Below are 24,422 nucleotides of genomic sequence, written 5' to 3' on the forward strand. Positions count from 1 at the left end.
TATGGGTCATAAACCCCACCCCCTCCATGTTAGCGGGTGGTGCCAAAGCGGATGTGCTTACTAGTACAAATTATAATATATTGGAACAGAAAGTAATTTGGCTGTATGTCATCACTGTTTTTTTTTTACAAAAAAAAAAATGAAAATCTCTCTGCAATATTCTTTCATCTTTTGCCCTGTGAATACTCACACCAAGTTTCAGAAGGATTTGCCAATAAATAAGGAAGGAGCAGCGACTGATGTTAAACATCAATCTACAGTATTTCTTAAAAAAAACTGAAAACTTTTGACCACTGCCCAATGAATATTCATGACAAGTTTCAGAAGAATGAGACAATTAACTGAAGTTAACTGAAGTTAAACATCAATATATACAGAACTTCCTGAAATTAAAAAAAAATAATAATAATTTCTTGAAATTTTCAAAAATTCATAAAACAAACCAAAAAAAATAAATCAAGTATCTCTCTGCCCAGTTTTATAGAGCCCCACCCAAATAGTATTTGTGACATGCTTCAGAAGATGTCAAATATAAATGACCTAGGAGTAGCAAATTTAGCAAAAAGTTGACGGAAGAAGGCCAGACAGCTCGATATTGATCCTCTCCGCTGACTGTCATCTCTAGTAAACAGCGGAGCTAAAAAAATTCACCCCACAGTCATTTTCCCCAAAGATGCTTTCTATCAGTCACTTGAATTACACCATCATGTTTCAGTTCTCCAGAACTGAAGAAGCCCTTTTTCAAGCTCCAGAGTCTACTATGACCTGGATGACTGAGAACCTACACAGACATACACCATCATGTCATATGTAGAGTTTCAGAATTCATGGTCTATGCTGCCCTCATATTCGGTATTTAAGTCTTTAGAAATCAGTGAGCCCCATGCAAGAAAACAGATAGCAAGATAACATTTTCACCTGCAACAACATGTCAAAGATGAGACCAGATCCCAACAAACTAAAAGAGGGGCAAAGAATATGTTTGTGTGGGGCACATCCACATATTGCTGCAGTCTATCCTATTCTATCCAAATCCTGTTCTATTGTTCTTTAAGCTACTTTCACTAGAGATGCATCCATAGCAGCACATCTTCCAAAGGTTCCAAAAGTGTATTTAAAAACAAACTAAAGTATGTAATCCACCACATATCCCAGCTAGCTCTACCACTGTTTTTTTTTTTTGTCCAAACTTTATTAAACAAAAGCAAACAGGTAGAGACACATTTAAAAAAAAAGGGGGGGGGGGGGGGGGGATAACTAACAAAGAAAACAAGGTATCTAATAAAATAACCAAATCAGATTGATGATTGATTCAAATCTGCTGCTGAGTCTCTCAGAACACACACCCAGAATACCTGGTCAATCAATCATATTAATTTCACTTTGATCTATAACAAACTAAAGCCATGCCCACGTTTCCTTCATCAGGCTGTGGGACCATAGGCTCAAATATTTAAATGTATCAAGTTTAAAATTTCAAAGCTCTAATGTGCAGCCGTCACCTTAGAAATATACAGTAGCACCGAGAGTGCACTGAGCAATAAAATGATTTGACATTTTGTATTTTTTTTCTCAGGAAATCCAGAATCCATCAGCACAGTGAACTGTTCGAGCCTCAGCTGCTCCATTTATGAATCCATTTATGGGGGATTATGGTGTTGAACGCAGAACTAAAATGCTTACAGCTGCTGATCCAGATGTGTAAGGGCTCTGTGGAGAGCTGTTGTACCTGCACTGTTTGTAGCTCTGCTTGATTTCAAGTTGAGTTTAAACAATATAGCTCCATCTAATGCAATACAATCAACAAACAAAAAAAGCTATTAAGACCCTTACCTTGAATATAACATGCTATGTGTATGATATCCTGACATTATGAAATATGAATGAAACATATGAATGAAACAGATTTTGTTGAATAATATGTTTCAATTTTGGTTATTTTGGGTTTTCTTTGTTAGTTTTCCCCAAATGAGCTAGTTTTCACTGATGGAGGAATTTCTGGAAGAAGAGCAGAGTAACACCAGCAGCAGAATGCCTACACTGGCAGAGGTAAGACACTTTAACCTGAATCATTAGATAAGGAGGAGACATGGCATTCCAAGAAAGCTAAATAGAAACCTATAGCAGAAAACTGTAATGCTAACAATGGCAGTTGATCCACCCCTTAACGAAGTGCCAAACAACAGCCAACATGGGAAACACATGAGTAGATTTCTTACAAAAAAAAACTTAATTCTTTCCAATTTTATTGGAAACCTGTACAGATAGAAAGAGCATGGGAAAAGATACATTTGGATACATTTTTATTGCATGTATTGCTTTAGCATTGTGATCCATGGAAAACTGTGATCTTAAAATGTAAATGACACACATATTTTTGCCTTCATTTTAAAGATATTTGACTGAAATTTTCAGGAAAGGGATATCCAATAGAAAGCTGTCACCAAATGTATGTTTACCAATAATTAATCAACCACTCATCAACAAATGATACAAAGAATACTCTAAATTGAAGCCAAAGTCTTTTTACAAAGAAAGTTCAGAGGAAAGGCAAAAGGAGGGCAGTGCAAAATTTAACATCAGGAGATTGAAAATGATCAGTTTAGTAGTGGCTCATAATTAATTATTAATGAATCAAGAAACAAAACCAAAGAACAGTATTAAGAGACATGTTGAATATAGGATTGGTCACATGAAAATGACTCAATGAAACAAATAATTCTCTATAGACAAAATTTCATGCTGAAAATGTCATAAGAGCTGAAAAACGGCTTTATAACAAACAGAATAGTTTAATAGTAAATAGTTTTCATCGAAATGGACGGACATTTTCATTGATCTCTCAGCTGCCATGATGGCATTACAGCTGTTAATAAACTACTTCCTGATCAAAGAAACATGATGAAAGTCAGTTTTAAGTTGAGACATAAAATTACTCATCCATATACCTTAAATTGGCACTTTAACGCAGTACACGAGGTTAAAAACAGGTGAGCTCAGGGAACATCACCGGTCAATGGCAAGGTGATTGTAACATAGCTATTATGAGCCAGTTATGATGCTACACAGGAGATGTTTAGGACAGTGTGAGCTGTGTGTTGTGTCATATTTACTCATTATCATAGTAAATATTTAGATTAATGTATTGTTTCTCTTGTATCCGTGAGGTGGATTAGCATGGTGTTTGTTCAGTGCTCTGGCGGACAAACACCATGTTGACAAAAAAAAAATTAACCATATTTTGGAATCATGCCACCAAACAGTTTACGTGTTTTTATCAGATTTGTATGATGATGTAATACAAGCAGTTTTTATGTCCTAGTCACCACTGAAAACTAAGTTATGGTTTTCTCCTCATTTATTTAAGTGAAAGCTTCAGAATAACTGCCTGGTTGGTACCAAAGTGGCTGCTGAGCTTACAGGGGTTACTTCTACATGTGCTGACATCAATATTTGAAGCTTTTTGACATGCTCTTTGTTTGCACTATTTTGACATTTCTGTTTTATATAATGAGCTCATTTGAAGAAGACATGCTATTATACCTATGTCTAATACACTGTAATAAACTTAAATAAACTTTGCCCAAGAGGAACACATTAGATTTACACTCAGGCATCCACTTTATCAGTCATGACTCTAGAATTCTTACACTAATTGTGACTACATGCAGTATCACAGTAACATGAAGGTCAAAGGTCAGCTTCACAGTGACATAACTGGTCATTATCCAAAATAATACCTCAGGAACAAAAGACAGATGGATGTAGACATGACAAGACAACCTGACAAAAGAAAGCTCTCTCCATTTTACTCTTCTGACATTTCCACTTTTTACTTTCAGCAGGACACCTCCTTCTTTATACTTAGGAAGTATTTCAAATCATATATGTTCTCAGATTGTTGTTACTCTCTCCATCTCTTTTTGCTTCATAGAACCAGACCTGCAACATTGCAGAAAAACATCTCAATGAGGGTGAGGTGGAGTTTACTCAAGGACAGCTGGATCACCCCAGCCAAACTGAAGACAAACCATACCTGTGGCAAGAGGTTTAGACATTACTGGACTTTGAAGACACATCAGTGTACCCACACCTGAGAAAAACCCCACTCTTGCGATGACTGAAAAAAGTTTCACTCATCTATCTACGCTGAAGATACATCAATGTACCCACACTGGAGAGAAACCTTACATCTGTCACTGGTGTAGGAGATGTTTCAGTAACGCATCAAATTTACGACGTCATAAGAATCCGTGGCGACACTGCCCTCGAAGCTACATCAGCCTTTCCACAAAGAAAAAATTTCATTTTTGAAGCCTATGAAATATTAAAAAGAAAAAAATAGTTTGTAAAAGTATTTCTATTAAATTCATATCCAAGCATCTTAAAATGTTGTCATTCTAATTTCATTGTCAAATGAAAGCCAATGTGAGAGAGACATTCAGATTCTTAGAAGTTACCCGGGGTTCTTCTGTGACCTTCCTAGATGTTACACACCTTTTTCTTAGTGTGATCTTCACTGCTGGACTACTGCTGGGGAAAGTAACAATGCTCTTGAGTTTCCCGCTTTTGTTAATTTGACGGATTCTGTGACTGTGTGATGCACCTATACAGTCTATGGATGCTGCATGTTAACCAGGCACTCCAGCCTCTCTTAAAAATATGGTCACTTTTGGCTCCATTGCCGTGATAATGCCAAACTAAAGACTTCAAAATGCAGAGTAAAAAGTAAAACCATAATAGTAACTTGTACAAAGAACGAGCTTGTGAAGATGGAAAAGCAACCTCTCTTCCTCTCACCTTCAAGGGTAGATGACCGCTGTGCTTCCACAGTAACCCTGAAAATTAATAAATAAACCCATTCGTATGTTTTTTATACAGTTATTTATTTATCTTTGCCCCTATCTTTGCCGCGTTGGGCTGAGGGGAGAGAAAAAGACATACTGTGCATTTTGGCGTCTTCATAAACCAAACAACATAGTGCATGATCTGAAATCACAAAGCTATCATGACAATGCAGAAAGTGCACAGAGTTTGAATATGGGCAGGGGTTTTGCTGAAACACATCTGAGCCGCATGCATTAGTGAGTGTATCAGTCATGTAAACAGGTGACACATGCAAATTTGAGAAGCACAAACAAAATACACAAAAGCAACCTGATATCATACAACCGTGAACTTTTTTCAGTTTTTTCTTACATTAATAAAGATATTTCTATATAAATTAACGACGTTAAAGACACGTTGACATGACCCCCTGCACACTCCACTTAATGTGCGAGGGGTTTGTGTTAATGCGAGGATTAGAATAATTTCTATTTTCACAATATATGGGCCCGTTAATTATTTTAAACAACCGTGTAGAATAGCCAGTAAAAGGCATTCCTTTTGATTGACAGTCAAACTGAGCAATGGCGAGGAGCCATGCAACCCAGTGGCCCAATGGGAAGGAAGATGACGATTTAGTGGGCTGAGTTTTGACCAACGATGGCCGCCACCAGCGGCAGCAGTCACCACAGCGACTCCAAATTACTGGTCCGCTTTACATGCCGAGGGAAGAAAATGCCTTTTAAATTATACTGGACTGTCGTTTTCTTCCTTTTTACTCTAAACCGGTGTTTTGCCGACGATGACCACGAGATGGAAGAGTTCCTGAAGCGGGAGCATTCCCTTTCCAAGCCTTACCAAGGTACCTGTGGTACAGGGGGCGCAGACAGAGGGGCGAGGACAGATGTTTCCAGAATACCGCACTTACTGATCAGATCTCACGCATGCACAAGCTGCTTTTTCTAAGATGCGATCAAAATCTTTTCTCATGCATCTCATGCTATTATAGCGTAGCCGTGCCTGCTCCACTGTTAAAGTGGCATATTCATGTTTTTGTGCTTGATTCCCCTTCATGTGTTTGTCTCCTTTTTTTTCCCTACCACACAGACACAAAGCAGAGCATCTTTGACATCAGTGAGCTGTGTTGCATTGTAAGCTTTTGTCATACTGACGGTGCTATTTGTTTTCTCAGGTGTGGGCTCCTCAGGCTCCTCCCACTGGGAGCTGATGGGTGATGCCATGGTAACCACCGAGCAGGTGCGCCTCACACCTGACATGCAGAGCAGACAGGGGGCAATATGGAGCCGCATTGTGAGTAAAGGCTTCACCCAGTGTAATACACCATGAGCACTGATGTCTTGTGTCTACTGGGGCCTCAGCTAACAAAAATAACAGCTGATTATTTGCTTGATTAACTGATGAAGTGTTTTAGCTATAAAATGGTTTGAAAACTGTAACATTTGTTACATTTTTATCAATCTTGTAACATTGCAACAGATTTCTTTGGCAGGCTTGGTCCTACTTGTGTGCAAAAGCTGACAGTGCACCCTCGTGTTAATATTTTCACCCTCGCTAAAGTAAAGTTCAAATTTTGCTTTCACGTTCATTGCTGCAAGAAACATTAAAGTTTTCCACTACAATTGACAGACATATAGTTATTTTACATATATGCATGTTTGACCCAGATAAGAGCTGCTGTACATGGACATGAACTGGGGGATTAACACAGCATGACTTTGGGGGGGCAAGGCTCACTTTTTGATGCACCTCACCAATTTCAGATGCACTTTAAGTTGTTTTACTTAGGAACTGTTCTGATCTTTAGAAATGTGCTTTAGACATCCTTATGTTCAGCCACATTATGATAGTGATAGTTGATTTTAAGACTTGATTAGATGGGGTTCAGGAGGAAGTTTCAGCCACTGGTTATTGCTTTCAACCAAAGCCAGACTGCTTGTCCATCATAATCGGTTTTTATTGCTGATTTTATCTCACACTGGCAAAACAAACTCCCTCATCGTCTGCTGCTCACAACTATGATTGGGTGAAAACCTCATATGCACTATATTGCCAGAAGTATTCACTCGTCTGCCTTCACATGCATACAAATTTGAATGGTATCCTATTCTTAATCCATAGGGTTTGATATGATATCAGCCAACCCTTTCCAGCTATAACAGCTTCAACTCTTCTGGGAAAGCGTTCAACAAGGTTTAGGAGTGTCTTTATGGGAATTCTTCTTCCAGAAGCACATATGTGAGGTCAGACACTGATGTTGGGTGAGAAGCCCTGGCTGGCAGTCTTTGCTCTTAATTCATCCCAAAGGTGTTCTGTCAGGTTGAGGTCAGGACTCTGTGCAGGCCAGTCAAGTTCTTCCACACCAAACTCTCTCATCCACGTCTTCATGGACCTGCTTTGTGCACTGGTGTGCAGTCATGTTGGAACCCCAAACTGTTCCCACAAAATTGGGAGCATGAAATTGTCCAAATTGCCTTGGTATGCTGAAGCATTAAGCGTTCCTTTCACTGGAACTAAGAGGCCAAGCCCAACTCCTGAAAAACAACCACACACCTCCTCCACCAAAGTTTACACTTGGCACAATGCAGTCAGACAACTACCATTCTCCTGGCTCCGGCCAAACCCAGACTCATCCATCGGATCCCAAGACGAATAAGTGTGATTCATCTTCACTGCTGTAGAGTCCAGTGGCAGCGTGCTTTACTCCACTGCATCTGACACTTTGCATTGCACTTATTGATGTAAGGCTTGGATGCAGCTGCTCGGCCATGGAAACCCATTCCATGAAGCTTTCTACGCACGGTTCTTGAGCCAATCTGAAGGCCACATGAAGTTTGGAGGTCTGTAATGATTGACTCTGCAGAAAGTTGGCAACCTCTTCGCACTATGTGCCTCAACATCCGCTGACCCCGCTCTGTGATTTTACCTGGGCTACCACTTTGTGGCTGAGTTCCTGTCGTTCCCAATCGCTTCCACTTATTTAATAGCCAGGAAACTTCACAACTGGACTTCTTGCACAGGTGGCATCCTATCACAGCACCATGCTGGAATTCACTGAGTTCCTGAGAGCCACCCATTCTTTCACAAATGTTTGTAGAAGCAGTCTGCACGCCTAGGTGCTTGGTTTTATACACCTGTGGTCATGGAAGTGATTGATTTGGCAAAATAGTGTCTCTACCTTGATCTTAGTGGACTGAATACTATAATGAAGTCTCTTTCTGTTTTCATTTGTGTTTCCTCTTGACCTTAACCCATCCTTTAGCTGTATCCATGCAGTCACCTCAGTGACACCTAATAAAGCTCTAATATCAAATTTAGTGAAACCTTACGTACTCAAAAGGAAACCAGACTGTGGAATAAAACTAATCCTACCAAAGACTTCTCTTATATGTTTATTTCCGTAGCTTATTGGACTTGTTGTGTTTTAGCCTTGCCATCTTAAGGACTGGGAGCTGCAGGTGCACTTTAAAATTCATGGGCAAGGAAAGAAGAACCTGAATGGTGATGGGCTGGCCATTTGGTATACTAAGGAACGCATGCAGAAAGGTAAGCACAACAGCATGCCATTTAAACCTAACCATAGTGCTAAACTATAAAACCAGTGTTTATATGTTAACTAGCACTCTGTCTTGGCGTCCTTTTCCAGGTCCTGTTTTTGGAAATATGGACAATTTCACTGGCTTGGGAGTTTTTGTGGACACATATCCTAATGAGGAGAAACACTTAGAGGTACGCTGCTGTAGTTCTGCTTATAGTGTGGAAGCAAAGTAGGCTTAATGCGTGAGTGCAAATTTGTGTAAAGGGGCTGTATTTGTCCTCTTTTGTGCACCCATTTGGATACAGGCGCAGAAGAAGAGATACACGCCTCGCACACAGGTAACCGGTGTTTGTAACATCTGACCCCGACCCTCTGTGTATAATTCAGCCTCCACTCTCATTTAACCCTTTGAAGCAACACTGTCTGTGACGTTTTCTGTGGTTACAGCTGGGTCATGCTTGGATTAATAAAATGTTCTAAAATTACACAAAACAATCAAATAATAGGAAGTGGGCATACATGAAAGAGTCAGTGCACGTTAAAATCCCTTTGCATGATTGTGGTGGCCCATCACAGGAAGTGATGAGAGGCTAATTTCAGTCAAGCTTTGATCCCGTTCTCTCTCCTTTCCTCCTTCTGACCACAAGAGGATCTTCCCCTTCGTCCTGGCAATGGTGGGGAATGGCAGCATCAGCTATGACCACGAGCTGGATGGCCGGCCCACAGAGCTGGGCGGCTGCAACGCTATGGTGCGCAACCTCAAGCACGATACCTTCCTCTTCATCCGATACGTCCGCCGCAGGCTCACGGTGAGAAGCGTGCAGTTTGATCTCAGTCTTTAGGCACCTCAGATAAAAACAGTGGTTGAATCCCTTTGGTACCCAGGAAAAAGTAGCTAATTCTATCATATAAAATATGATGAATTACAATATAAAGTCATTTCTACTAGTGAACCTAAGAAGTAAATGAAAATTTGTTGACCAGGTGATGATAGATATCGATGGGCAGCATGAATGGAGGGACTGCCTGGACCTACCTGGGGTGCGGCTGCCACAAGGCTATTATTTTGGAGCTTCAGCGATCACTGGAGATCTCTCAGGTAAACAGGTGGCTGTTGCACTTCAAACACTACTTGGATTATTTTTAGCTTTGTCTTCATAAACCCACCACAGACTGTTGCACATAACAGTGATTAGCATACTCTTTATCTGTATGCATTATTTATCATCAGTTGCTTCAAAATAATTTGAGTACAAGGCAACTTCTTTTAAAGCTGTTGTGTACTTTAGAAGTCATGTGTGGTGTTGAGCCAACCCCAAGATGCAGAAACAATGGAATGTAGTGAAAACAAGCCTTTATTTAAGCTGGTACAAAACAGAGGAAAAACAGAGTCAGGGGAACAGGCACCAGTATATACAATATACAATATACAATAAGAAAATACAGAGGGTACCAGAGATCCCCTGAGAATAATAAAGTCAAAACAGAGACAGAAACCCAGTAAAACACATGTCAAAACTACAGCAACACTACAAGAGTAATGGGGTAAATACAGGAAGAGGAATTCATTAATGTATGGCTTAATGCCAAAAAAGAGCACTACAGATGCAATGTTTGTTTTGAGAGTGTTGATGGAGAAGTACAGAGAAGGTCAGAAGGAGCTGCACTCTGTTTTTGTGCATCTAGAGATAGCTTATTGTAGGGTGCCAAGAGAGGAACTGTGGTACTGCGTGTGTTGCAGAGAAGTTTGTGAGGGTGGTGCAGGACTTGTATGAGGATACTGAGACAGTGGTGAGGTAGGAGTAACAGATGGGTGCAAAGTGGGAGTGGGCTTAAATAAAGAATTTGCTCTGAGCCCCTTTTTGTTTGCAGTGGTGATGGGCAGGATGAAAGATGAGGTCAGGCGGGAGTCTCCTTAGACTGTGATGTTTGCAAACGACATAGTGATCTGCAGTGAGAGTCGGGAGCAGGTGGAAGAGAGCCTGGAGAGGTGGAGGTGTATGCTCTGGAGAGAAGAGGAATGAAAGACAAGACAAAATGCATATGTGTGAATAAGAAGAAGACAGGTTTAACAGTGAAGCTACAGGAAGCAGAGGTAGTGAAGGTGGTTGAGTTTAAATACCTGGGATTAACCATCCAAAGCAAAGGACAATGGACAAGAAAGATGAAGAAGAGGGTGCAGGCAGGGTGGAGATGAGTGTCAGGGTGACAGAAGGATAGCAGCAAGAGTGAAAGAGAAGGTTTACAAGATGGTGCTGAGACCTGCTCTGCTGCTTGGTTTTGGAGGCTGACAGAAAGACAGGTGGCAGAGCTGAAGATAAAGTTTGAGAGTCAAGGCTGAGATGGTTTGGACATGTGCAGAGGAGGGATGGTGGATATATTGGACAAAGGATGTTAAAGATGGAACTGCCAGGCAGGAGGAAAAGAAGAAGACCAAAGAGGATGGTATGTAGTGAAGGAGGAGATGGAGAGGGTTGGCGTGACAGAGGGGGATGCTAGGGGTAGGGTGAGATGAAGGCAGATCATTTGCTGTGGTTAACCATAAAGGGAGAACCTGAAAGAAGAAGATTTAATGTGAAAAGACACTTCTCCAAAAATTAAGGGGAACACTTGATAATCACAGTATAACACCAAGTCAGTTAAACTTCAGGGACATTGATCTGTCCAGTTAGGCTGCATAAACTGAAGTCTAAGTAGACAGGTTGCACTGGTGGTCTAGCTCCGCCAAGATGGCACATCAATACATCCCATTCCAAGAAGGTTTGCTGTGTCTCCCAGCACAGTCTCAAGAGTTTGGAGGAGATACCAGGAAATGGGCCACTGCATAAGCTGGTCAGGGCTGCAGCAGTACTGATATCTGCTCCTTTGTGTGAGGAGGAACAGTAGGAGTGCTTACAAGAGCTCTGCAAAATGACGTCCAGTGGGCTACTCATGTGCAGGTTTCTGACCAAACTGTCAGAATCAGACTACATGATGCATAATCTGTGACGATAGTGGAGGGTCTAGTGCCGGACCTGCCAGTTTTGGTGTTCTTTGGCAAAATGCCACTCGAGCTGCACAGTACTGGTCTGTGAGCACAGGTCCCATCAAAGGACCTCACTCTCATAGAGACAAGTATATCTGCATATTTTGCAGAATTGGAGTAAAAACGGGACTAAGAAATCTAAATCAGTGCAGACATTAGTGTTTAAAAAGAACTGTGCACAGTCCATCAGAAAGCAAAAATAGATGGTGTTTGTTATTGTTGCAATCTGGCCTTTTGTGTAACAGGACACTCTACCTAGATATCAAAACTCTAGATTACCGCCTCAAGGCTGTGAATATTTTGTGCTGCGAGCTGGGATTTCAACATTTAAATCAGCGGTTTAGTCGTGAATATAATGGGTTTATATTTGACTCACAATATCAGCTTCCTGTGAGCTGTCTGTCTGAAGTAATACTTGTATTTATGCTCTATGAAGAATTACAGCGCAAAACTCCTAGAAGCACACAGTAGCTTCTAATCTCTGTGCTTTTGTATAACTTTCTTTTTTACATTTCCATTTACTGATTCTCAATTAATAGATAACCATGATATAATTTCCATGAAACTCTACCAACTGACGGTGTTGCGGAGCAAAAAGGAAGAGGAGGAGGAGGAGGAAGATGTAATAACCATACCCAGTGTTGACAACATGGAGCTCATCAGATGTGAGATAATACATTCACGCATTATTTAGTGGAGTGACCATCAGAGGATTTGCTTTTCACTCGCGGCCCTCTCTCTCTTTCAGTGGGTCAGCGTGAAGAGGGGATGAGCGGAATAGCCATTTTCTTCACCGTGCTCTTCTCCATGCTGGGTTGCATCTTCCTCATCGTCATCGGCCTGGTGGTCTACAGCCACTGGAGCGAGAACAGACGCAAACGCTTCTACTGAGGAAAACAACAAAGCAGACGGTGATTGTAATAGCTACCATGGTCCGCGGACCCAGCTGCACTGAAAATGAGACGCTGCTGTCAGCCGGCGGGGTTTTTTTTATCCTGAGGACAATACAATGTAGTTTGACAGGAAGTGGACTGCTACGGAAAAGCCATACACCCAACTTTGCCATCAGTAGCCATGAACCAGTAGGAGGATCTTCACACTTTGTCCTCAACCCCTGGCTGACGCACACCAACTCGGCCTTACCATCTCCACCTCTGTACCTGTTGCAAAACCAGATGTGCAGTATCTTCACTGACTTCTTATGAGCAGCTATATTTTGTGTTTTTGGTACTGTTAGTTGGATTTGGAGGATTGTTTTTTTTTTTTTTTTATTATTGGTTTTCAGTTCACTTGATGTTGATTTTACAGCTTTGAGAAATCTATTTAAGTATCTGATGTGTTCTGCTTGCAAATGATCGACCACCTGCAGTGCAAACCAACCAAATATTAGTAAAACCCACGGATCCATCTCCACATTGCTATCTCTACACTTCTTTGCATTAGAAAAGCCTCTCAGTGTACACTATACTGTATAATGTGCTCGATAGTCTTACTGTTGCTTTAGGATGCATGGCCCCTGTGCAAGTTATTTTAATGAACTTTCTCTGATACCGATGCTCTTTGTTAATATTATGAGTGGGCTTTTTATGCGTTCTGTGCTGCATGTGCTGGTGGCAACAATTTGTGTGTTTCAGGGAAATGTTTTATTTCAATCACTATATAATTTTACATCAGGTGTATTTTTTCAAAATGTTTATTTACAGTATATTTCATACCTTTTACCTTCATCTGTGTGCACATTTTTTAGAGAGACATTTTTTCTCTTTATTTTCACTACTTTTATTGGCACAGATTACATGCTGGATGCCCTTCCTGACACCACCCTTTTATTCAGGCTTGGCACCAGCACTAGGAGTACACTAGCTTGTGACCCCTTTTTTGATTTATTTTTTTGCACATTGTAAACTAAATTGACCTCTTTGTGTTTCTTTTGTTACATATAAAAAACACCTGTTTTTTTTCCCCCCTTGAATGTCATACCTGCTCTTGAACCCAACATGCATACTGATTTGGCCTCAGGCCGCCTCGCAGGAGTCATATGTTCAATAGTAAGTTCATATGTTTCTGTAACCACTTTATTCAACACCCTACCTTATTTATGTTTTTTTTTTGTATAAAAACTGTGCCTCATGTATTCATGCAGCGACATAGAAATCAAAATAAATTTAGCAGGTTTTATCTTGCTGTGATGTCCGGAAGGGTTTTTTCCCCCTGTACTTGTTTTAATTAATTTTATTCATGAACATAAAATTATGCATTTGTAAACTTTTTAAGTGATCTAAATAAATGAAGAAAAACAGATGGAAGACAGACAAGAGCACGGTTTAGGCTACAGGCAGCCAGGCAAGTGAAGACTCAAAAGTTAAGGAATTCAACAAACCATTGATGACACTAAGATACTGCCAGAGGGTCAGTCAGGATGAGAGTGAGGTCAAGGATTAGCGCACTCACTAACACACACACCACCCTTATACAAATTATTTGGTTAAAATAAGCATGTTCTCTTGTTCTAGTATAGTATAGCAGCCCTGTGGTGGGGCACAATATGACAGAACCATCAATAATTTAGGCTAAATGGCTCATGTGTTTATAACTCAACCATGTGATCATCCTCCAAATCAATATCTCGGCACAAGACAGGGCAACTCCCCGCCCCCCCACCCCACCCCCAAAGTGTTTGAGGTTCGATTCGTCTCGAGCAAACGGCATTCTGTAAAAAGGACAAAGTTACGTCGATCAGCAGAGCGCCAATGTTTGTTTTATTAAAAAAATAAAATACAAATGATGACCCAAAGAGTACACAGCAGACTTCTTACAAAACCAAAGCATTTTTATCTGTCAGTCAGTGCTTGATTACTATTTTTTTCTACATTTCTCATTTTGTCCTTTTTTTGTTGTTGTTTTAAGTTATTAGGAAAACAATGTAGAAAGAGTCAAGTTGCTTTTTGTAGATGCCTTCCCCCTCAAAAGTGGATGTTTCTCATTTTGGCAAAAAAAAAAAAAAAAAAGTCCACATAGGTCAAAAATGTGTGCCTCCATCTGTTTGGTATAATTTACAGTTGAGAAAAAAATAGTACAGTTCACAGATTTGATGGACACAATCACACTCATAAGAATTCGTTTTTCTTTCACTACAGTGTTGAGGGCTCAGCAAAGTATCACTAATAATGGCTGGTATGATGCAAGCTGACTGTGTTCCATGTTGAGGTCTTTCATATGTATGATATATATAAAACGGTGGTGCTGTATTAACTGAGGATTAAAGGCAATGGTTTAATATTTAGCCTGCAATTTCATGAAGATGGAAACAAAAGCAGGGGGACAGAAAAGTGTCAAACAGACCAAATAATAATAACAATAACAACAACAACAATATAATCAACCCTTTCTTTCAGCATATACAACCGAACAATGTGTTGTAACCATAAGTCTGGAGCAGAAGTGTTAGTGGTTTAAGGAGGCAGAGAAAAAAAGCCAAAAAGAAGGTGGGGGAATGATATACATGTATAAACTAGAACGGCATTTAAACTCAAGCCCCTCAATAGATACTTCAGCATACACACTGCCCATATTACTGTAGTAGCATTACAATTTTTAAAAAGTTTTTCTTAAACAAACAGATAAACACAGACCAACCGAAGTAGATTACAGTATAGTGCGGTGCCACAAGTACTGAGAGTTATATTGCTTGTACTGGTGTCCACAGACAAACGACAGAGAGACGGGTGGGGGTGGGGGTGTCGCAGCATATAACAGTAAGTTTATGTTTTTGCATAGCCTAGATGAGTAAATTGCACAGAGATGCGTGATGCACACATAATATCAAAACGATAACAATCTTGAAACAACTGCTTTGGCGTTATGAGACTCGGAGGGGGAGTGGTCAAAAAAAATGTGTTAATTTAAAACTATAGCACTGCTTGTTAAAGATAACCCTGAGAGTATGAAACAGTGACGAGCCGTGAAGCGTGAACAGCGAAGGCTTTGGTAGTTTACTCTGTCGACAAGTTCTGCACCGGTGGCTGTGCCCTTTTGTTACTGAGGGGGGTCTGCGTGCAGCTGAAAAAAACAAAAACAGCTACAGTGTTGGCTACACTTTCTGTTACCAAGACACAGCCTGGTGAAAGGTGGAGTCGCAGCCTCCAAAGAGCCAACGGAGCAAAACAGGCCGCTACTTAGAAAAGGTTCTTAAAAATTTTTTTAAGTGCATTCGGGAAAGGGGGAAGTGGGGATTGGTCGGTTATGTTGCATCACGGATCTCTGTTGAGGTTGACAAAACAAGAAGGCAAAAGTTAAAGCCTATAAAACAAACATACATGGTCATATACAATCAGCTATTAGATAAATATGAGCTCCACCACAACATCAAGAGACAGCCAAATCCTAAGAATGATCACATTACTCATTTCTAACCATGTTCTGGTAGTGGATCTCGGCAACTGTGGCTTGTAAAGAACAGCGCACAACAGGTGAATCGCTAAATGAAATGGATGGATGTCTGTCAACATGACTGATATAGCCCTTACTCTCAGTAAACAAGTGAAAACCAGGGAGGCATAGCAGTTGTTTGGCAATGGGAAAACCATGGACCTCCAGTTCACTCATGCACAAAAGGAACCCCTATCCCCTTCCTCATTCCCCACCCCCACCACCCACCTGCCCCATATTGTTATTACCCTAAATATGTATACAAATAAGCAAAGATGCACCTTAGCAGCAAAAAAACAAAGAAAAAAAAAAAAAAACAAGGTTTACCAACAAGAACATTTTCTACTCTTCTCATGCTTTCAAGTGAGTATATTTTACTAACTAAACTGACATCCAGCTCAATGGGAATAAAAAAAACAAGACCGAGCACAAACTATGTGGTCTGAACATACTGTCAGCGCCACAACTAACTAGACACACAGATTTTAAAGTCACTACAACCACCCCTCAGTAACAAAGCTGTACAGAACATGTGACAGTTTAAAACTTGTGGCTTTTAAATGTTTATTCACCACATCCTTTTCTCACAACACAAGCGCACTTTCCCAGAAATGCTATTTTCTATCGATACAAAAGCGCTCCTCTGCTCTAAAGCAACCATGCTTCAAACAACACAAATGTTACCATAAAAAAAAATGACTAATGTACTTTTAATAAGGCAGAATCACATCTGCTTCTGCACCCAGAGGTTATAATTTATATTGTGCAGCTCCTTAATCAAGACATTTGCTCTCTAGAAATGCAGCAAGGCAGCTTGAGGTGTGTTGGCAAAAAAAAAAAAAAGTCTATTATTACATACGCTAATGGGTGTGCAGCCATGCTCACAGTTTAACTACTCCTCTGAAAAGGTCATTGTCATGTTAGTATGGCTTCATGTTTAAGCACCGGCTCAACCACACATCACAAAGGCTGCAAACCTTTAGCTAATCCTGTAAAACTGCATAGCAGCATGTTTAGATAGGCCTGTTTAATGGATATGAAATCCCAGGCAGCTGTGCATTCAGATATTTTCATTTTACACTGACACGCCCAATGCAGAGGCCCACTTGTTTTCCTTTACTGCAGCCACAACAGCAAGTTCTGTAGCACGCACAGCCACAACCAGAACAAACCGCTGCTAGCTGAAGGAAAAATGAAACCATTTCACGGACCACAAAACTGCCTAAAATTCCATATTTTTGCACAGAACTCAGCATCATGTCCTGTTAAGAGGCCAACAATGCTCAGTTCAAATGTGTCCTTGCCAGAGTTCATTCAGTGCTGTAAATAAAGAGGCGTGCAAAGTAATTTAGCCGAATAAATATATCCAGCAAGCATGAAATGCTAGCTTTTGTTCCCCACTTTGCCAGATGGAAATGTCTTCTAACTCTATGGTATTTAAAAGAAAATCAAAACACATGTGAAGTTTGTGAAGTTGGCCGTCTGCATTTGAACTATTGTTACCCTTGGTGAAATAAACTAGAACAGAGAGTACTGCACCATGAAGTTTACTCTGGTGATAAAGGCCAATTGGAAGCAGGACTTGGTGAGTGCATGTGCGAAGCAGATTGACCAACCTGAGTTACACTGTGTCCATTTGGGTACAAGGTATCAGAGCAGATGAAGAGTTATTCACCACTGTTCCAAACAAATTTCCAATGAAATATTTACTGATTTATCAGTTACTGCTCATCTTGCACAGACAAGAATTTCTACATCTGACTATAACCGGGTTTGACTGCTATGTTTTGAACACGAACTGCATGGTGTGTTGGCCAAGCAGCATGCAATGTTGAAGAGTATGCATTCAGTCACAATAGATTGTGTCTCTGTGCCAACACTGAACTGACTGCAGAGGACAGCCTGCATCCATTTCAACCTGCAAATGCACCGGCCCTCTGCTGCCAATGGAAAATACCACTGCAAATCCCTCACACTGCCAAGAGTTACAGGGGCCAGATAGAGAGCACAGGCAGCCTAAGCTAACTAGCTACTAGCACGGCATGGCTCACATAGCCAAAACAACACAATAATATTAGATCCAGACATCTAATGTTAAACCTCAGTCCCTTTCTTTACCCTGACATCAGGGCTCAGACTTGCGCAGTCTCTGTAGCCCACTAATATTGTTACAAAATGATAAGCAAAGCAAGTAGCACAAGCACTAGAAAACACTAAAAAAAAAAAAAAAAAAAAAAAAAAAAAAAAAACTACTTTCGGCCGCTCCCTTATTCACAAGGGGTCAGCGGGTAGCTCCACAAGTTTGATTTGGCAGATTTTTTTTTTAATGCCAGGCCCCCTTCCTGACACAAACCCTAAAGGGATCTGTGTCTCCTCCCGGGATACAAATTAGCTCAAATTTAAACACATATAAACCATGCCTCATGCAAAACACCAGTGCTTTTAATAGTAACCTCACTGCAGTCTTTTCAACCAAGCAATACAGCACTTTGAAAGAAACACGCACACATCTCAACGTTTCCCTACTGCACTGAAACACCCAAGCACTACTACTACTACTACTACTACTACTACTATGCACTCAAGCGGCCCCTGTTTGGGGCTTTGTTGCAATTAAAAGTGACACCTGTGGCATTTTACTGAAGCACAGCTGGTTACGAAATGAAATCCGCATTCATTAATAGGAACATCCAGACTATATACTGGGCAACAAATTCATTCGGACATAACAACATGGTAATATAGAGCCACCGCAAGGCTTTTTATTAATTAATACGTTTGGTGGCATCATTACTATGGATTTAATGCAGTCTGAAACCAGAGTGAGGAGGTTACATGCACACAATCCATATACCACTGAAATGCTGAATATCCCATATGTCATGCTGACTGCTGGTAACACAGCCGAGGAGGCCACACCAACAGTAACAAGAAAGTTTCCCAAAAGGGGCTCATATGCCATTCAGTCACCTAAGATTAAACTAAACTCTCTGCACTCCCTTGAGTGAATGTACAGCCTTCCTTACTCGAGTCTCAAAGACTTCACACCAGATGCTGGTTATCATGACCTCAGAGGTGACATCACTATGCAGCTGTGCCCTAGATTTCACAGCGCTCGCAGTCTTTCACCCACACAGCTTTGGGGAAAATTAAAAATAATCGCTTGTCGATTTCATCCAGTCTCATTTAACCATTTCAAAGGGTTTGTTTTTCCTTCCTCTGCTTAGCTGTAGCAGCAGCTACGAGAGAAATGTTGTTGACCGTGTTGGTATGCTCCCGAATGACCGCCCCGCTGGAGGTAAAATGTCAAACGGGAAAGATGGCTGGAAATGTTTTGACCAAGGACTGAAATATGACAGCAGAGCTGGAGGAGAGAACGACGTCAATTCTGGCTTCAATCACAATCAAATGCTGTCTTCTAATTACCCAATTACTTTCTCATGGTTAGTACTAAATAAAAACCAAATGGAGCAACAAAACATGCTTGCTGGCTCCACAACAAGAAAAGTAAAGAAAAAAAAAATTTGTCCACACATTATAATTATCTTTCCTAATCAGGAGCCATTAAGGATTAGTTATCATCATCATCATCATCTTGACGTCTTGTCTAAGTGTTAGTTTAAAGAATTAAAACACAGACTGTCCCCTGTGGTGATGATGAAGCTGCACTGGTTGGCTGGTTAATTACGCTGTGGATCACACCATGTGGTCTCCATTGCTGGTGCTATTCTGGCTAGGCAGCTCCGAGGGGTGCTCCTTCTGTCTTAAGGTTTGCTGCTGGGGGCCGGAGCAGCAGTCCCTCCCGGCGACCTTACACATACGCTGCTCCTCATCGCTTTCCTCCTCGAGCCCTGAGCCTTCATCCACATCCAGCTGGCAAACGCACACCTCAATCCCTGAGTCGCCGGTCACATGCCGGCGCCGAGTCACAAGCTCCTCGTCCTCCTCTGCCGCCTCTACATTCTCCTCTGCCGGACACTGTACTTGGATCGGGAGCGACACCGCCTCCTGGTCTGCCGATGAACTGGAGGCCTGACTGTCCACCCTCGGCTCAGCCTCAGCAAGCGGTTGTGGCACAGAAGAAGTGTCTGGCTGGTTCACTTGTGGAACGACCTCAGGAGTCGACTCAGGAGGGTTTTCAGAGTAAGGTGGAGGAGGTGTCGGGGGATGGCCTACTACCTCCTCATAGTCAGGAAGCTTGCAGTCATTCCAAAACCCTGAAAGTCATCAAATATAGAAGTTTCAGCTTTCAACCATCACCATAATCAACTAACTTCAATTTAATGGGTTAGCTGATAATCATAAACTTATCAGGAAAAACTAGCTAAAACACTTAATATGTCATCCATCAAACTGTTGACTGGATCAAACCTAATGACCCTGAAAGCACCCTGAGTCTGACTCCTTTTCTGTAAGGGTTGCAACTTATATAAATGTGGATCCCAGAATCTATGAATCTATACAGAAATAGCTTCTTATCATGTTAACACCGATTTGAAGTGAAAAGCAACTAGAGTACCTGTTGCCAGGGTCCCTGTGTGAGTGAGTCACTGTCTAAGTATGTGCATGGTTAAGAGTTGTGTTCACATTCTTGATATTGAGTCAAGCATGTTCTGAGTGGGCTTCTATTAAGTGTACACCGTATCCAAATCCTATTTGTGATATCTGTGGACATATCACATTCAAGCCAAGGTCCAGTGATCACTGACATTAGGGTGGTATCTCCACCGTCTGGTATCACTCGGCCAACTTCAGACCATGATCTTTGATCCATATTTAAGTCATCTGCAGTATTACAAGATTACCATTATGATCACCTTCTCCAATTCAAAGATCATGACTGTGAGATAAAGGCAGCAGCTTAATCTGTTAGGAGGAGGGGAGAACACTGAGTATTATGTTTGAGGGATAAAGATTCCAAGATGTGCTGCTGAAACATGGGCATGGTACTGGACCTTTGTGGTAAAGAGAGTGGAGTTTAATGGCCTAACCTTTACATATAGACAGAAGCTTTTAGCAGTGCCCAAGGAATGACAGTGTGCATACAAGCTGCAAATATGAAGCCTGTTTATAGCTAGCCCTAATTTGCCTGTCGGGTAGACTAGCCATGACTCTGAGATTAGCTAAATACCATGCTGCAGCTCAGGCCTGAATCAGGAAGAACTCGAAGCAAACTCAGCTGAAACTAAATCTTTCAGCAGGTCTGAGAGAACACAAGTATCCCAAAGGAGGTGCTACAGAAATTTGCTCCAGAAGAGATGAGCTAGGCCTTTATGTTTACACCATTTCAATCCTGTTTGTAGCTCCTAATCTGTACTCAGGATGCAATTAACACCAGTCACAGGTTTTCAGAAGACACTGCACTTGCACATAGCATTGCATGATTAAAAAGAAAAAAACATTGGATTGCAAAGCAGTAGAAAACTTGGGGACTATGTTCAGCACCACGATGAAAACTGAAAAACTACCCACTTAAATTGAGAGGTGGAGGTGAAATAAAAGAGCTGGAGGCTCCTTGGTAGGCCATGAGGCTGATCTCACGCTGGCGCTGCTCCTGCTGAAGACGCATTTTAACCCTCCGGTGTCGATAAGCACAGCAGCAACTGAGCATGATGATCAAGGTCCATACTAACCAGAACCCTAGGAGAGAGGACAAATTCAGAAGTCATTCCTCCAACAAGGAAAAATGAGGCACACACACGTGACACGAACATTTACAGGAATAGCTCCCTTATCAGCCTTTGTGTCTTTGCTGCAGTGTGGGACTTCAGAGGTGGCGTAATAATTTTGCAACAGCTTCAACTACATTGTGGAAAATTGGTCATTGTTGATGGTGGTGTTTGAGAACACACAGAGAGTAAAAGAGAAAAAAAAAAATCAAGAGGGCAACTGTCTTCTCTGAATTTAAGCAGTTAGCACTGAGCTCTGCCTAGATGTTTCTAGGGCATGCTCAGAGGGACCTACCAAAAGTGAGTACTTAAGTTTCCCTGAAAATGGACCTGAAAGAGATCCTACGTGTGTGGTTCCTGCTGGCAGAACATGCACAAAGCTGCATCACACCCTAGAAGATATGCAAAATTCCTGCAGTATAAAGAAGTCTAATGCAATCTTCATCATCATCACTATAGATAACTGATCTCACAAACTGCCTGATTCTAAACAATGCCATAGTTAAGCAATATCAAGCAGAACTAAAGCACCCATTAACATAAAACATCATTTTCCTGCCCTTAAAATAAACCAGGACAACATTTTTACTTCTCCGTTCACATAGGTGCATTTTCATAATTCAACAAGGAACTACATTTAAAAGTGAAAGTAAAGCTAACTTGAAAAGTTAACCAGAGTCTAAAGAACTAAATGTACAAAAAACAAAAAGAAGAAAGAAAAGAATACAAGAGATATTAATGCATACAAACACACAGTTTATGTATCTGGGTGAAGGCTTGAGGGAAAAATAATAATAAAAAAAGCAACTGTACTTACACCAGAGTTCATAGTAGTAAGTGCAGCACTCTGTCTCACCACAGCAGTACCCCATCTCACAGCGGTACTGCTCATTGTTTACCCCAAAACAGAACTCCTTTCCCTTAAATACACACAAAGGTAAACAAAGTGAATGCCTGAGTCAAGATGCAATTACACAAGTTAACAAAAAAATACACAGCAAACTCTTGAAGCTCTAACCTATCTCAAGGATCTGTTTAACCTGACTCATAGTCACATTTCCATGCCAATTTTCTGTCCTGAGTGTCACCTATATTTAGACAGTTAAAATGCACTCTACTTAAATACCCCCCCCCCCCCCCCCCAACACACACACACACACACACACACACACACACACACACTTTATTCGGAATGCCATGGTAAGGGCAGCAGATACAGTGGTAGTAATAAAATAATAACAATATACATTATTTATTTGGCACTTTTCCTTAAAGTTACGAAGTGCAACATCAAATAAATCCAAAACATACACAATAAGGGAAAAAAAGAAAAGCTGATACATAAAGGAAAAACAGCAAATCGTGAAGAAACAAGACAAGTTTGAAAGATCTGCAAAAGCAGTGCGCATCAAAACACAAAAAACACAAGGAAATATAATCTCCCTCAGGGAAGGGCTGACTGGCTATGTCTAATTTCATTTTCATTTTCAATGGCAAACAGTAATATAATAATAACATTGGGCTATCATGCACTGGGCCGTAAATTATTTGTTAATAAATATCCATCCATTCTCTTCCGCTTATATTCATTATAAACAGCTTAAAAGCTTAACCGAGTTTATCGTTATCGTTGTCGAAATTTAGAATAGCAACCCTGAATTGGACAAGCGGTAGAAGATGGATGGATGGACTCTGTAAGGGAAGCCGAGCTCAAACTGCGGCTGGCTGGCTGCCCCGTCTATGCTGCTAAATCAACAACTATGAATAAATACGTCCATTTGCCGGGTATCAGTTAGCAGCGGCTAACGTTAATCTCGCCACCCTCGACTCAAATTGTGAAACAGACACAATAAAACACCTCTCAGGAGCTCCCCCAGCTCCTCCACAACCTGAAATCAAATTTACTGTCGAAATATTATCGAAAACTTTTGCTAACTGACGTCATCCCCGGTATACAGTAGCGAGCCGTGCCCAGTTTCCTTTGTGGAGGAGACAAAGAGGATCGACGGAAGAAGGCCTTCCACCCAGCCCGCGAGCAGCGGTCTCGCCTGGAAGCATCCACCGATCCCCGCGAGCTCGAGCGGCGGCTTACCTGCGCCAGATAGGTCCCGGTGCAAAGAAGACCAACAATGGATCCCAGTGCTTTCTGTGGCATCTTTCTGGGTTGTCGGCCGTTGACACGACGGGAATCATACAGCAGCCCGTCCAAACGACGACTTGTTGCGGTGGCAGCAGGCGGCCGTAGCTAGTAACGGTTCAGCCTCCCGCACTCGGACATGTTTTTGTTGCTCCCCGACGGAGACACAGCAGCGGTACCGAGGCGACGCTGTGCGCACGGCTGACCAGCAGATGGCGCTGCGTGTGCGGAAAAAAGCCCGTCACGGTACAAGAAAAAGCATATGACTGCACAGATGCGGGCTCCGAGTTCACAGCGGAAAATGACCTCTTGCAAGCAAACAGTACAGTTTTGTTGCTCTAAATTATTTTATGATTACTCTTCAGTCACAAGATAATATCGCTGGGAGCAGCAATTCGCCCCATTAACTGTTTATCAATTTTAAACACTGGGATTTTAACGCCCCCCCCCCCCCCCCCCCCCCCCCCCAAGCAACACTTGGAGCTAAAAAAAAATTAATAATTTCACTTCAAAAGTGGAAAACAAAGAAGTACTTAAAAGGACAGGGAAATACCGTAAAGTAATTTTAATTTGCACCTATTCATTTCTTAGGACTACCTCCCATAATACTGATGGTAACTTTGTTAAGGACACTGACTTAATTTTTTTTTCCAAAGTGAAGGAGATTTCATTTTAATTAATTAATAGATTTTATTCAGTAAAAATCTTCCTACAAATTGCAACAGGGATTATAATAGAGACTTGATCCCATTTATTTTAGTCCTGTACTTTCACGCGGGT

The 24,422-nt window shown here is 41.2% G+C and overlaps 2 protein-coding genes across 3 annotated transcripts; one reads left to right on the forward strand and one right to left on the reverse strand.

Annotated features, from left to right (window-relative positions):
- Positions 1–5,480: 5,480 nt before the first annotated feature.
- Positions 5,481–13,572, forward strand: lman2la (lectin, mannose-binding 2-like a). 2 transcript variants are annotated; one of them, XM_030742606.1, is made up of 9 exons: positions 5,481–5,689; positions 6,020–6,138; positions 8,274–8,391; positions 8,492–8,574; positions 8,689–8,721; positions 9,031–9,192; positions 9,368–9,482; positions 11,948–12,073; positions 12,157–13,572. In XM_030742606.1, the coding sequence occupies exons 1-9, from the start codon at positions 5,488–5,490 to the stop codon at positions 12,297–12,299; spliced, it is 1,101 nt and encodes a 366-aa protein (XP_030598466.1). In that variant the 5' UTR covers positions 5,481–5,487; the 3' UTR covers positions 12,300–13,572. The 2 variants fall into 2 exon arrangements, with proteins under 2 accessions (XP_030598466.1, XP_030598467.1); XM_030742607.1 differs by lacking the exon at positions 8,689–8,721.
- A 4,522-nt stretch (positions 13,573–18,094) lies between these two features.
- wbp1 (WW domain binding protein 1) lies at positions 18,095–23,838 on the reverse strand. The gene is made up of 4 exons (XM_030742746.1): positions 23,598–23,838; positions 22,323–22,425; positions 21,309–21,476; positions 18,095–20,053 (listed from the first exon to the last, which is right to left on the reverse strand). The coding sequence occupies exons 1-4, from the start codon at positions 23,658–23,660 to the stop codon at positions 19,533–19,535; spliced, it is 855 nt and encodes a 284-aa protein (XP_030598606.1). The 5' UTR covers positions 23,661–23,838; the 3' UTR covers positions 18,095–19,532.
- Positions 23,839–24,422: the final 584 nt, after the last annotated feature.

The sequence above is a fragment of the Archocentrus centrarchus genome, chromosome 12, assembly GCF_007364275.1.
Source record: "Archocentrus centrarchus isolate MPI-CPG fArcCen1 chromosome 12, fArcCen1, whole genome shotgun sequence".
Lineage (NCBI taxonomy): Eukaryota > Metazoa > Chordata > Actinopteri > Cichliformes > Cichlidae > Archocentrus > Archocentrus centrarchus.

What these genes read in the sequence shown, in the direction of transcription:
- lman2la (XM_030742606.1), top strand. Translation starts at nt 5,488, where the DNA reads ATGGCCGCCACCAGCGGCAGCAGTCACCACAGCGACTCCAAATTACTG. An exon ending in ACGTCCGCCGCAGGCTCACG is followed by an intron (nt 9,193 to 9,367) that starts GTGAGAAGCGTG and finishes TTTGTTGACCAG; the next exon opens with GTGATGATAGATATCGATGG. An exon ending in GATCACTGGAGATCTCTCAG is followed by an intron (nt 9,483 to 11,947) that starts GTAAACAGGTGG and finishes CTCAATTAATAG; the next exon opens with ATAACCATGATATAATTTCC.
- wbp1 (XM_030742746.1), bottom strand. Translation starts at nt 23,660, where the DNA reads ATGCCACAGAAAGCACTGGGATCCATTGTTGGTCTTCTTTGCACCGGG. An exon ending in CCGGGACCTATCTGGCGCAG is followed by an intron (nt 22,426 to 23,597) that starts GTAAGCCGCCGC and finishes TGTGTATTTAAG; the next exon opens with GGAAAGGAGTTCTGTTTTGG. An exon ending in TTACTACTATGAACTCTGGT is followed by an intron (nt 21,477 to 22,322) that starts GTAAGTACAGTT and finishes CCTCTCTCCTAG; the next exon opens with GGTTCTGGTTAGTATGGACC.